The sequence below is a fragment of the Spermophilus citellus genome, assembly GCF_964194105.1.
Source record: "Spermophilus citellus genome assembly, chromosome: 4".
Classification (NCBI taxonomy): Eukaryota; Metazoa; Chordata; class Mammalia; order Rodentia; family Sciuridae; genus Spermophilus; species Spermophilus citellus.
This window is the reverse complement of record NC_138185.1, coordinates 115,836,432-115,851,477: the sequence shown is the minus strand read 5'-3', so window position 1 is coordinate 115,851,477 and position 15,046 is coordinate 115,836,432. Positions and strand designations below refer to the sequence as shown.

General features: G+C 33.8%; 2 protein-coding genes across 2 annotated transcripts in view; one reads left to right on the top strand and one right to left on the bottom strand.

Annotated features, from left to right (window-relative positions):
- KBTBD13 (kelch repeat and BTB domain containing 13) overlaps positions 1-2,745 on the top strand; it is a 60,701-nt gene extending 57,956 nt beyond the window's left edge. The window contains exon 4 of the mRNA XM_081288944.1: positions 574-2,745. The gene's annotated coding sequence lies outside the window, so the exon portion shown is untranslated. The remainder of the gene's footprint in view (positions 1-573) is intronic.
- CLPX (caseinolytic mitochondrial matrix peptidase chaperone subunit X) overlaps positions 1-15,046 on the bottom strand; it is a 38,077-nt gene that overhangs the window by 6,624 nt on the left and 16,407 nt on the right. The window contains exons 5-10 of the mRNA XM_081288942.1: positions 12,108-12,267; positions 10,201-10,242; positions 5,927-6,103; positions 5,393-5,557; positions 4,367-4,455; positions 3,235-3,399 (exon numbers count right to left, since the gene is read on the bottom strand). Coding sequence (XP_081145068.1) covers positions 3,235-3,399; positions 4,367-4,455; positions 5,393-5,557; positions 5,927-6,103; positions 10,201-10,242; positions 12,108-12,267 — 798 coding nt within the window. The remainder of the gene's footprint in view (positions 1-3,234; positions 3,400-4,366; positions 4,456-5,392; positions 5,558-5,926; positions 6,104-10,200; positions 10,243-12,107; positions 12,268-15,046) is intronic.

Genomic DNA, 15,046 nt, shown 5'->3' with positions numbered 1-15,046 from the left:
TAGTACTATAAATTAGGATAATGCTTATGGAATAAACAGTCTTATAGAAAAATTATATACAAACATCAGATTCTGCACTGCTGTGGCTTTGGGACTTCATTTGGCATTGACATCCCATTGTTAAACATTCTACTAAAATCATGATTTGGGGCTGCATACATCAATCTATGAGTTAGAATAATTCAGATTTTACAAGGAACCTAAGGATGATCCTAATCCAATGCTAACTTTGTTGAACGAGGGTTGATTATTGAAAGGTTTATAGTCTTGATGCAGTCAACATAAAAGAACCATACTCCAGTCAGCTGTTAGAAGGTTTAATCCTTACACATCATATAGTTTATGTTAAAAGTACAAGAGAAGCATGTTATACAAGAACATAGCCTAAGCTAAAAATTGGTCCATACTGCACTAAATGTTTGTGTTTCCCCAAAATTCAAATGCTGAAATCTTAATTACAAGGTGATGGTATTAGAAGATGAGCTTTTGGGACATGATAAAGTCATAGGGTGGAGTCCTCATGAATGGGGTTAGTATTCTTATACTAACTCATACTATCCTTTGCCCTGTAAGGTTACAGTGAGAAGATGGTCATCCATGAGGAAACAGGTCCTCATAAGACATCAGATATGCTGGTGGCTTGATCCTAGACTTCCCAGTCTCCAGAACTGTGAGAAAGAAATTTCTGTTGTTTGCAAACCACCTAATCTATGGTATTTTATTACAGCAGCCTGAATAAATTAAGACATGGTTCCTCTGATTCTCCAAGCTGTGTACATGAAGAGTTGCAAAATACCTTTCATTCAATAATTTTAACATTGAAATTTATCTAACATAAAAACATATATAGTAATAAATCTATATACTCATTTTATAAAAATGTTAAAAACTCAGGATACATGCCTGAAGACAGACTTTACCCCTAAAGGGATAATCTTAAGAGAGAGAATATATAAATGTATAAAAGTATTACAAGTACTACGAGAGATGACTACTGGGCACTGTGGCAGTAGAAAAGATCCACATACTGGGGAGAGGTGACCAAGAAAATCTTCACAGAGAAATTAATTGATCATTTAACAGGTATTTGCTGACTGAATTGATATAGGGGGAAAAAAGAAGCAAAAGCAAGTAGAATAAAAGGGCTATAAAGTTTCATATGGTTGAAACACAGGCATATTATTTTTTATATTTATTTTTTAGTTGGACACAATATTTTTATTTTATTATTTTTATGTGGTGCTTATTAGGATGGAACGCAGGGCCTCGCACGTGCTAGGTGAGTGCTCTATCGCTAAGCCACAACCCCAGCCCCCACAGGTATATTATTTAATATTGTATTCTTGGCTTTTAATGAGGGTTGATAAAAACAATACCTGCATGGGGTTCTTAATCTTCTATAAAATCACTCTTGGAGAGTCTCATGTCTCTTTCTCCATTACATTAAGATTTATGCAACATATCCTTTTAAAACTCTCTCTCCTAAAAATCTGATATGCTTCCTCCCTTTTTCATGTAATAACTACAGCCCATGACTTCCCCCTATTTTTTTGTTTATAGGTTCGTAGCTAAATGAAGTAACTTAATTCTCAATAGGTCAAAACTATATCTAAACCTTTCTTTTACATGTTTTTTATTCCTTTCTGATATTACTTTTAATTGTTCTATACTACATGTTTCAGCATCAAATTCTTTTTAGAAGTATGAAGAAATATTAAATGTAAATTAATGAGTACATGGTCCCTGTTTTTGGTTACAGAATTTCAAATACAAAGTTATCCCTTACCCACACATGAAGAAAAAATTTCTTCTAATTTGTTAATTTATGCAGAATAGCAACAGTAAGAAAAATACAGTTCATAGTTAATTTATATTTTTCCTACTGTTGCAATTCTGCATAAATTCATAGAAAAATAAAAATCTAACCTTATTCATGCTGAATAAGGCCTGATTACACGGCTCAGTTATTATTTGTAAAAGTGTTTTCTCATGTAGGCTATGCGAAGAAACTACCAAGGGAACAAATACTACTCTACTGCTACTTAAACTCATGCATTAAACTAGACACTGACAACCAAGAAGATTCAAAGAAAACAACACAGGGAACAGCTAATGTGACATTCATTTTGGTAGAATGTTATAATAACATACAAGTGAACATTTGTGGCTAGTTATTAAGTAAAACACAAACACATGGAAAATACATGTGTGTTCTGTACTTCTTGCCACCATGTTGATGTTACATTTTATATAATCAATCAACAGACAGGTCATGAGCATGTAATTTGAAGACCTAAAGAAGTTAAGTCCCAGTCTCAGTTAAAAACAGGGCTTGCCAGGTACCCCAGCAACTCGGGAGCTGAGACAGGAGGATCACGAGTTCAAAGCCAGCCTCAGCAATATCGAGGTGCTACGCAACTCAGTGAGACTCTGTCTCTAAATAGGGCGGGTGATGTGGCTCAGTGGTCAAGTGCCCCTGAGTTCAAACTACAATACCAAAAAACAAACAAACAAAAAAAAAACCCAGGGCTTAGCCAGGAACAGTGTTGTCCGCCTATAATCCTAGTGGCTTGGGAAGCTGAGGCAGGAGGATGGTGAGTTCAAAGCCTGCCTCAACAAAAGCAAGGCACTAAGCAACTCAGTGAGACCCTGTCTCTAAATAAAATACAAAACAGGGCTGGGAATATGGCTCAGTGTCAAGTGCCCCTGAGTTCAATCCTAGGTACCCCTCCAAAAAAACAAAAAGAAACATCTATGAAACTAGGTAAAATGACAACCCCACTCCCAAATGGTTTCCTCTATTTGTAAATGCCAGCAGTGATTTATGACAGACTCTATGGGAAGGAACAATGGAGACAAGCTGTTTAATAGACTCTAGTAAACATGGCAGAAGGAATGAATAAAAATTTTACTAATATAGCAGCTACCTCAAATGGTAAGAGAACTCCATACATAAATATAAAATTGAATTCATCATGTTATACTTTAAAAATGCCCACATCTAGTATTTTGAAATCCTCTAATTTGTTTTACAAGTTGTTTTAAAATTAAAACAACCTGTAATATACTTCTGATATACTCTAACCCTCAATGACTGGTAGTCATAGATATGAGAACAGAAACTGAGTTTCCATAAAATCATTACATAACTTTCTTTTAAGATCAGAACTACTTTAAAATGTAACTACTTTAAAAAGTAACTCTGAAATGCTCCAACTCCTCAGAAAAACTTACCTTCTCATTTTTCCTTCTGCTGATGATTCTGTCTAAACCATTAAAAGCACCAGATGCAACAAACAGGATATTTGTTGTATCAACTTGTACTGTTTCTCCTCGTAGCTTTCGGGAATTCTTCTCTGGAACATTGACTATTGTGCCTTCTAGTAGTTTTAATAAGCCCTAAATAAAGAATGATTTATAGCATCACCATATATAAGTGCATTATTTATCATAATTTACATAATGGCATTCAATGGGGAAAATAATATGTGGTTATGGTCAATGAGCATAACTAATGAAAACTCCCACATAACAACTAACATAAAAAATCAAATGTACCTATCATCTTAATAATTCATGAATTTATTTGAAATGAATACAAGACTCCTGATGCATTGTAAGTGAGGAGATAGTCAATCTAAGAAGTTGTTTTTGATAACAAAGCCATAACTCTGACCAAAAGACAGAATTATGATTCTATAAAATGGTTCCTAAACATAGTGGAAGCATTCAAAATTTGAAAATAGTTGGTTTGTGTTTCATATAAATTAAAATTCTTTTCTACTCCAGTTTAAACTTTGGAAATATATTTTGAAATGCCTTCATAAAAATAAAATTATCTAGCACATATCTTTGTTACTGTTTAAAAAGTGAAGCAATTTGCTATATCTTTTAGTTTATATCATAATTAATTACCACTAAAAGGTTAAGTTGGCCAATAAATCATTGTAACTTCAATTATGACTCTGAAGGAATGACACACTATTTGACACCTATCCTCTAAGTGGAAAGAATAAAACATGTATAGTTCATTCATGTCTAGTTAGAATCAGAACTTTTTCAAGAGTCTTCTAGAATGCTTAACTGGGCCTTTGAGGAATAAAAATAATGAAAATTAAGTTTTGTTTTTTCTGTTCTTTAAAATATTTTTAATTTCTCAAGAAAAGTAATTTGTTACATAAAATCATTAATAACTTTCTTTTAAGATCAGAACTACTTTAAAATGGTATGTGAAGTTTAGGGTGGGAGGAATAAAACAAATTAAAAAAAATAATCTAATTGAATGTGAAACCAAACGTACAATATTTGGGAAGCTGATGTATTCCCTTCCTTTTAGTGGGCTTGAACAAAATATTCAACTGCTTACTTGCTGAACGCCTTCTCCACCTACATCCCGTAATTGATGAATGCCTGGCACACTGCCAATCTTATCTACTTCATCCAGAAAGACAATTCCTATAATTTAAGGAGGATTCTATTTATAATATGAAAATGATATACACAAGATAGCCTCAGCTTTAAAAGACTAGAGAACTACTGAGCAAGGTTGTTCAATTTTTCAGACTTAACATATGCAATGGATTGATCATATTAAAAACATACTGCTCTCTAATTCATCTATTGTTTTGTGCAAATACTTTGAAATTTATTCAATAATATCATTTGAGTATGATAAGCAAAGCTCTTTGATAACAGTTATCTACTCCACTAATATACTCAAGTTCTTTAATATGAGAAGCTGAGATACAGTGTGGAAGCATGAAGTACATGCAGTGCTGGCAGTAGCAAAACTTTAGCTTGCTCTTTCCCATCTACATTCTTGCATTTTTAAAAAAATATTTATTTATTTACTTTAATGTGGTGCTGAGGATTGAACCCAGGGCCTTGCATGTGCTAGGTGAGCACTCTACCACTGAACCACAACCCTAGCCCCCTACATTCTTGTCTTAAAGGAATTTGGACAGGAAGCTGTCATGCTCTTCATGTAAATAAGTACACAGGATAGATGGAGAAATGAAGCATTTATGCCATCCTGTAGGTCAACAGGCTAAACTGTTTCTAGACTCACCCATTCTAAACTCACCTGCTCTTGCCCAAGTCCCCACTCCTGCCCCTACCCCAGCATTAGGAGTCTGGAGGGGAGTTAGACAAGGAAAAGCAATGATAATGTTAAGGATCTAATGGAATAGTAACTTGACCCTAGCAGCCACCTTAGTGACCAAAAGATAAAGCAAACTTGTGGCCCTTACTGAATGTGCTAGAAAGTATATAACAAAGGTACTTCTATAAAATTATAGAATTTTAGCCATTAACTCAAAACAAATGTTGTTTCTTAATATTAATTTCCCAAAATATTAAATCTGGGGATAGACAAGCTATGCTGCCAACATACCTTGTTGTGCTTTTTCTACATTATAATTGGCATCTTGGAGCAGTTTGGCAATCACAGATTCAATATCTTCACCTACATATCCAGCCTGAGTCAAAGTTGTACAGTCACAGATAGCAAAAGGGACATCAAGGCATTTAGCTAAAGTCTGTGCCAGCAGGGTTTTACCTAAAAACAGAAACAGAAACTAAAAGTTTACTAAAAATAAATTGACAATAATTTTCTACAAAAATCAAAATAAATTTGAGTAGTTTATAATAAAAGTCATTAACTGGAAGATCTTTTCTCCACTATTATTCAGATCTAATTTTATCTTATTATTATTCCTATTAAGAAGTTAGGAATTGGCCAGAAGGTCAATACTAACATCTCAAGGTCAGCTTGAAGCCTAAACAAGAAAACTGACAATGTATTTAGAAAATCAGTCTTAAATTTTCTTCATAAAATCCAGAATCCCTCAATCACAGGTATAAATTACAGAATCATTTATATTCTATTTTTTAAGTCACTAGTAAAATTTCCCAGGAAGTTATTTACCTGACCCAGTTGGTCCAAGCAGCAAAATATTACTTTTTTCAAGTTTTATATCATCATGAGAAGAATCCAATACTTCACCTCCTCGTTTTTCCTGAGGTATTTGTTGATTTACCTGTTGCTGCATTGATGCTCCTAAAGCATTACCATGTGGGCTAATTCCAGCAATCTGAAGCAATTCTGAAAAAAAAGCCAAAGGAATTACTAGAGCTGCATCTGAATTTTCTTGAAAATAGGCTCCATTAAACTCTATATCTAAAACTAAATTCCAATTTAGAAAAATTTAAATGTCAACATTTTTTTTTTTTTAAAGAGAGAGTGAGAGAGGGGAGAGAGAGAGAGTTTTTTTTATGTTTTAGTTCTCGGCGGACACAACATCTTTGTTGGTATGTGGTGCTGAGGATCGAACCCAGGTCGCACACATGCCAGGCGAGCGCACTACCGCTTGAGCCACATCCCCAGCCCCCAACATTTTTTCTTATCTAAAAAAGGAAAAAAAATCTCCAATTATGTCTAGCAAGAAATGTACAACACAAAATTATACAAAGAATCAAGGAAAGAAAATGGATTCTTCTCACCCTCATTATTTAATAAATGTTAAAGAATGCTATTTCACCCAAAGGAAGGCAGTAATAGTGCTAAGAGTCAGAAATCTTTAGCTAAATGTACCACAAATAGCTATATGATCCTTGGCAAGTGTATGTTTATGGCACAATGTTCACTGTGATTCAAATAGCAATAATACCTGTCCTATTGATTTCAAACACACAACTGAAAAGAGTAGATAAAATGCAATTGATTTGGGGGCATGCTGAAAGATGAAAATGGGATGTTATTATTTTTTTTCAGCAAGAGAAAATGATGAATGGAAAGAGGAAAAAACAATTGGATTTTAGTCTCAATTCTGTTGCTTCAGGGATATGGGACCATGGAAAGACACTTAACTTTCCTGGACCTGCTTCCATATTTACAATGGGAAAATACTAAAACATATGACCTTTATAGTTTCTTTCACATCTCGAAATGATTGTATGAGTATCCAAAAAACCCAAAAAACAAAAACAAAATAAAGGGGCTGGAGTGGTGGCTCAGTGGTAGAGTGCTCGTCTAGCATGCATGAGGCACTGGGTTCCATCCTCCGCACCACATAAAAACAAACTAATGTATCCACCTAAAACTAAAAAGATACATAAATAAATAAATATTAAAAAATAAAAATAAAAAAATATAAAACATGGTTAAGTCTCACTATTCCTGGCCCTATATGAATCTCTGATTTTGTTAGGTCTCAAAAGGGAGCTCTCTAGTCCCTTCAATATAGATACAATGCCTAATTAGACAGGATTAATATTGCTGGTAAGTATCAGTTTATCAGCTCAGGTCTCTACCAAAATGAATCTTTTTTTTTTTTTTAAAGACATCCCTGTGGTGTCATGTAGAAATAACTAAGAAAGAACTGTGATTTCTTTATATATATATATTTAATTGTAGTTGGACATAATACCTTTATTTCACTAGTTTATTTTTGTATGTGGTGCTGAGGATCGAACCCAGAGTCTCGCACATGCGAGGCGAGCGCTCTACCATGAGCCACAATCCCAGAATCTTTTTTAAAAAAAGAATGAATCTTTTAAAAAAAATTTTTTTGTAGTTGTAGATGGAAAGCATGCCTTTATTTTATTTTATTTTATGCAATGCTAAGGATCAAATCCAGTGTCTCAGACATGCTAGGCAAGTGCTCTGCCACTGAGCTACAGCCCCAGCACCCCCAAATCAATCTTCATTCTCGCTTTCTCTTGGTTGAGGGAAAGAATCCAACTAATTTTTAAAGATTATCCAAAATTGTAAATATCTAGATTATTCCTGGTTCTTAGCATTTGAGAAATCTATGATATCATACTTGTTTATATTTCTGGATTTATTTTTAAGTTGTTTCTAAGAAATGGGTTAAAAATATCAGTGCTTTTTCAATGCATTATTTTAATCAAACATGGTTCAGTAGACATACCTTATTATGGTCCTATTCCATCTGGTTGTCACTTTTAAACTCTCTTCATACTTAAGGTAAAGGGTTAATCTAGTCATCAAATTTGTGTTCAACTAACATTTGAATTTAAGTTGTGCTCCATTTGAGAGAGAATGATTTGTGAAAAATTCATAATCTGCATCAGGTAAGAAAACTTACTCTCCTATATGAGTTTAATTAAATTATTGGTAAAATCTTTTTTTTTAATTTCAGAAAAATCTAATTAGGAATTGTGACAATGTGGAAGGGATCTGGCTGCAGTTTAGCTGTGCTCAATGGAAAAAATAATTCAGATAAATAATTTGAACAAAATTACAAATGCTATATTAACTACATAATAGGTGTTTAATTTACTCAATGATTCAAATTTTTAAAAAGAGGAATAATTTGCCAGGCATGGTGGCACACACCTATAATCCCAGAGACTCAAGAGGCTGAGGCAGGAGAGGCTGAGGCAGGAGGATTTCAAGTTCAAAGCCAACCTCAGCAAAAGGAAAGTGCTAAGCAACTTAGTGAGACCCTGTCTCTAAATAAAATACAAAATAGGACTTGGGGTATGGCTCATTGGTTCAGTGCCCCTGAGTTCAATCTCCAGTACCAAAAAAAAAAAAAAAGAAAAGAAAAGAAACAATATTATGTTCCAATGATAGAGGAAAAAAAGTTATATCAGTATAAAAGTTGTATGCTGATCTCCAAGAGATTTCCAAAGGGTCTTAGGAGAATAATTTTGATTATATATGATTTTGGTCTAGTGGCCTAACTTAGAACCTAAAATCCTATGTAAGACTTTACTAAACTGTACATAATGATACATTAAAACAAGTAAATTGCTTTTACCTAAGTTATTCAATACTGTCAATTGTTAACATTTAATAACATTAAATTACTACATGTATTACAAGACAGGTCTTTCAAAATACTCACTACAGACTTTCTTTACGAATTCATACCAGTTCTACTAGCCATCAGTATACTTATGAATATACTGCTGAGTCAATACGTAATTATATTTTTGGACTATGAAATATAAATTATACATGCACTTAGTTTATTATTTAGATCTTACATTCTTATATAATCTAATTCTATTGAAATTGGTTAAATTTCTAAATTTTATCATGCACAATATATCAGCATTTCCATAGATTTAAAAATAACTAGTGACAAATATACTTTTCTTATATGCAGAAAATTCATGCCAAAGGTGATAAAACAGTTATATTATAATGGCTCAAATGTATGTGTAGTATACTTTAAAGAGTTGATATATAGTACTGCTTGGTTCAAAGGCAAAGGTGCAAGTATCAAACTGTCAATTTTCCTCTGTTATTTCAATTAATAAAGCAAAAAAACATGTTAACCTTATTATGACACCTCTGGAACCTTCACCTTCTGTGCAGCAGCCAAAAGAATGGTATAAATTTCAATGGTATAAGACTCTCTTTGATGTATTAGGTCCAATTCCAAACCCTCCATCAGACTATCTGATGATTATAGGTGTAAAGAGCTAGAAACAATGAACTGGGGCTTATTCATAATTTGCAAGACTTTAAATTTCATAAATACTAAAAAAGAAATGGAGCAAAGAGTAGCTGGAAGATACTTTGCCCTCTATTAAAGTTCTAATCACTTACAGCAGGCCAATTCTAATTTTTTTTTTTTTTAAAGAGAGAGTGAGAGAGAAGTGAGAGAGGAGAGAGAGTGAGAGAGAGTGAGAGAGAGAGAGAGAATGTTTAATATTTATTTTTTAGTTCTCGGCGGACACAACATCTTTGTTTGTATGTGGTGCTGAGGATCGAACCCGGGCCGCACGCATACCAGGCGAGCGCGCTACCGCCTGAGCCACATCCCCAGCCCAATTCTAATTTTATATCTTTATTTTATTATTATTTTTTAACCAAAGATATAAAATAGCAAACTACAGATTTTAAAAAGAACCCATTAATGTATTTATATTTATAGAGAAAAACTACATAGAATACTTTGTGTTTCTCCAAGCTATGCTTTAAGAGTGTCATAACAGAAAAGATAAAATCAACTACTTGAAATAACCCAACTACACAAATTAGATATGATAAACTGTTCCCAACTTAGTATCAACCATGTATGATAAGCACATTTAAAAAATACACATCTTTCTGGTATACAAGAAAATATATGTTTATCATTACTATCAAATGTTGAGACATTTGACTAAGGTAAATCTCAAAAGGAAGGAAGATTACAGAGGAGGACCTGAGAGATCACTTACTTGTAAATCTGTACTCATCTTCCCGTCTTCTTATTTCTAACTCTAAGAAAAAGATGGAAATAGTAACATGTGAAAATATTATATATTAGTTTAGTTTTGGAGAACAATGAGTATCCCATCTCTTGCCCTCTTTCAAATATATTTAACAGATGTATTCATTAATATTGTTTTTAGCTTTTCACTTCAGCCTTCCAAGTTCCTGGAAATGAAAAAATTTATACACTATATCCTTTCTATATTAAACAAAACCAAACCAGGTTTAATGATGACTGCCTGGTTGCTAATATTCACATTTGTCAGATTAAAAATAGGCATCTATTATGAGTATAATGATTTAAATTCTCAATAAGAGTTAAAAATCATTCATATTATGAATATCACAACTGTTGCTCTTTCAGTACCTAAAACAATATTAACTTACTGACTAAAGGAAACAGAAAAATTTTTGCTCCATGACTAGACAGTGCCATTTGGACCTTATAAAAATGAAGGTTCCAAGTCTTCCATTAGTTATGACTCACACTTTCTAAAAATAAAGTAACTGATACTATCACATAACTATTCTGCAGTTCAACAGATGAACAAGTGTCTTCACTGAAATAAGTTGTTTATTTAGCAGCCACTCAAGGTAATCAAAAGATATTATAGAGTTATAAATTTAAGTATTTAGCAGAACTTCCTCAAATTGTATAGTAATGACAAAAAAAGAACCTAAAAGATAGACTGTAGATATAAATCAGAAATCAGGACTCTCTGAACAAAATAGAGTTAAATATTTACATTTTATTCATAGTTATTTTTTAATGAAAGAATTCTATTTATATAATATACATTACTGTCCACAGTAAGTTGAGATTATATGGTATACTGGTATATAGAATCTAAGATTTATAAAAATTGCACTTACAATGACTTACAAATTTGCCCTTCACCTTGCACTCTGTAGTTTGGGCCCACAAAAGAAAGAGTGCAAGATATCTTGTATTAATAGTTACCATCTCCACATATCTCTGACTTAGGCAAATGAAATTCTGTATCCTGAACCCAAAAGAGAACTGATATTTTCATGGTGAACTAGTTGTGGTGAAGTCTGTAATTCAAAGACAATAATTCAATCTTTACCCCAGTGGTCTTCAACATTTTTTTTCTTTCTGTAGTGCTGGGTCTCCCTATACTAGGCAAGCACTCTACCACTGACCTACACACCCCTTTCAAACATCTATTCCTGAGACCTTTAACAAGAAATATTTTATTTTGTGACTTAGAACCCATATATGCATAACTTAAAACTTATCTACAAGTTAATGTACTCTGGCATTTTCTTTCTTTTGGTACTGGAGATTGAACCCAGGGGCACTTCACTATAAGCTATTTTATTTTTTAATTTTGAAACAGGGTCTCATTAAGTTGGTGAGCCTCTCACTCACAATTCTCCTGCTTCAGCCTTCCAAGTTCCTGGAATTACAGGAATGTGCCTCCATGCCCAGCTACTCTGGTAGTTTCTATTCACTCCTAGTTTTTTTAAAAAATGCTATTAGCATCCTGTCAAAATGATTTCATAATCCACTAAGGGAAAGCAACCTGCATTTTGAACAATGCTACATTGTACTAAAAGCATTTTAGGCAGGCATTGTGGCACAAGCCTGTAATCCCAGCAGTTTAGGAAGCTGAGGCAGGAAGATCACCACAAGTTTTGAGTCCAGCCTCCAGCAATTTAGTGAGGCCCTAAGCAACTTAAGTAAGACCCCATCTTAAAATAAAAAATAAAAAGGGCTAGGGATAAGTGGTTAAGCACCCCTGTGTTCAATCCCCAGAAAATCATTTTAAGACAAAAGCAAGGAATTACAAAAAAAGATTAATTCTAAGTACAGTAATTTCTATTTTGGTCAATTATCAAAAGCACTAACCTCTAGGTGTTAATGATGTCTGCTTCTCAACTTCTGCCTGCTGTCTTAGATTGGCTGGGATATTATTATATATCCTCTTATAATGATTATACACAGCGACTGAAAGCACCTTCTTAGCAAATGACTGGCCAACAACATACTTATCGAGGTAGTTATATATCTGAAAAATGATTAGGTATGAATAAGTTACTATGAGTTATCATAAATCATACACATTATAAAGTTATATGCTGAACATATTTGTAGAGTTTTATTTTGAACAGACTCTCACTAAAAATAAAATGCTAAGGACATGATACATTAAGTAGAAATGATTCAAAGATCTAGATCTTAAATGAACAAAAACCACATTATTAGTTTTCTAGCTTAACAAAGTATTACTGTTCCCCATTAGGCTTATGCTTATTTCTATTCTATAAATAATGCCATAGATTCTATTTTTTTAAAAAAAGTTAATATTAAAGTCATTAAAATACCTACCATACCACCATATATCTAAACCTATCATCATTAATGTAAATAATCTAAAAATATCTTTTCTATACCTCTCTCAATCACATGGACATAACATTCTTCATAGACTATATTATAAAACTACCCTTTTCAGAAAGAGACATTATAGCCAGGCACGGTGGCACACACCTGTAATCCCAGCAACTCAGGAGGCTGAGGGAGGAGGATCGCAAGTTCAAAGCCAGCCTCAGCAACGGCAAGTCGCTAAGCAACTCAGTGAGACCCTGTCTCTAAATAAAATACAAAATAGAGCTGGGGATGTGGCTCAGTGGCCAAGTGCCCCTGAGTTCATTCCCTGGTACCAGCCCCCCTAAAAAAAAAAAAAGAAAGAAAGAAAAAACAAAAAGAAATAAGACATTATATAAGTAAAAGGCATAAGTTATACTACCAGTTTCCATGTGTTTTACTACTCATAAACACTTAGCTTTTTCTCTGATATTAATCTTAAAGCATTCATTCATCTAAGTGGCAATCTAAAAGCCTTATTTTTAAAAATTTTTTTTGTAGTTGTAGATGGACAGAATGCTTTTTTTTTTTTTAATGAGGTGCTGAGGATAGAACCCAGTGCCTCACGCATGCTAGGCAAGTGCTCTGCCACTGAGCTACAGCCCCAGTCCAAAATGCCTTATTTTTTTCCCCCCTTGCAGTATAAGAGATTGAACCCAAGGGTACTTTACCCCTGAGTTACACCCCCAGTCCTTTTCCATTTTGAGACAAGGTCTTGCAACCTCTCCCTCAGCCTCCCAAGGTAAATTCCTTCAGTTTTTAGTGAATGAAAATGAACTGATAATAATCACCAACTCTTGAAAATAGTTAAACTGCTTATTTTCTAAAACTTTGACTCAGCTGAAGTCTACACAAATTAGAAGAGATACAAAACTTAATAGCTACACAAACACACTTTTAATGAGGTACTGAAAATTGAACCCAGGGGTGCTCTACACCACCGAGCTTCATCCCCAGCTCTTTCTACTTTTCATTGAGAGTCAGGATCTCACTAAGCTGCCCAGGTTGGCCTCAAATTTGCAATTCTCCTGCCTGAGCCTCTTGAGTCAATGGAATTACAGATGTGTGCCACCATGACTAGCTCTTTTTTGTTTTTAAATTATTTTTTAGTTTTAGGTGGACACAGTATCTTTATTTATTTTATTTTTATGTGGTGCTGAGGATTGAAACCAGTGCCCAATGCATGCTAGGCAAGCACTCTACCACTGAGCCACAGCCCCAGGCCCACCATGCCTAACTCTTCTTAGCTATATTTTCCATGACATTACTTTTATATGACAAATGCTTTAGCTGCTATACAACTAAATTTTATTATAGATTTAAAAATATATAATATGCTTCTCACAAATTAAATATATGAATCTCCAAATCTGTCACAGCACATTTGGGGATAGAGACAAATACAGATATAGTTTTAAAAAAAGATACACTGAGGCAGAGTGAGAAATATTTTAAGTGTACACATATCTGAGACACAGAGGAGTAAGTACAAGTCCAGGAGGAAAGGGCTCTTGGTTCTTTAAAACCACACATCATGTGCCCAAAGGAGCTATCATGTGCACACTCTGCCATGTTTCACAAAACCAAACCACACTCTATTTGAGACTTCTGGCAAGAGCCCACACAACAAAAGCCATGATTATATACAGGGCAGCCCTAGTAGTGATTGTGAAAAAAATTACTTGACACTGTTATACTAAAAGCCTTTCAACCATAAGATAGACTAATTTAAGGGGGAATAATTGCAAACTGGTGTTACTTAGGGGCCCAAGCTAACAAAATAAGTTAATAGCTGAATTTTTTTAAGGGTATTATTTCAGACTAGGTATTAATACCATTTTAATAATCATCCAAATATATTTCATTAATACTAAGTATGGTAATCATGACAAGGGAAAAAGCAATGGACTCCAAATGTAAATTCCAAGTACCAAATCTCAGTAACAATTTAGTCAGATACAGCCTACAGTAAGAACTTATAGGTCTGGGGTTGTGTGGCCCAGTGGTACGAGTGAAGCATTGGGTTTGATTCTGAGAACCACATAAAAATAAATAAATAAAGGTATCTTATTTCATAATAAAGACACATGTCCATCTATAGCTTTTGAAAAAGAACTTATAGCTAAGCATAGTGGCACACACCAGTAATTCTAGTGACTTGGGAATTCTGGGGCAGGGGGATTGCAAGTTTGCAGCCAGCCTCTAAAACTAAGTTAAACCCTCCTGTCTCAAAATAAAAAGAATTATAAAAAGGACTGAGGATAAAGCTTAGTGGTAGAGCATACTGGGTTCAGTTCCTGGTAACAACAACAAAAAAAAATTACAATACTTATTTACATACCAGTGTTAGGATTCAGTATAAACATGAGAGAGGAAAATAATGTAATGTTTCCAAGACAAAATACTTATAAAAGACCAAG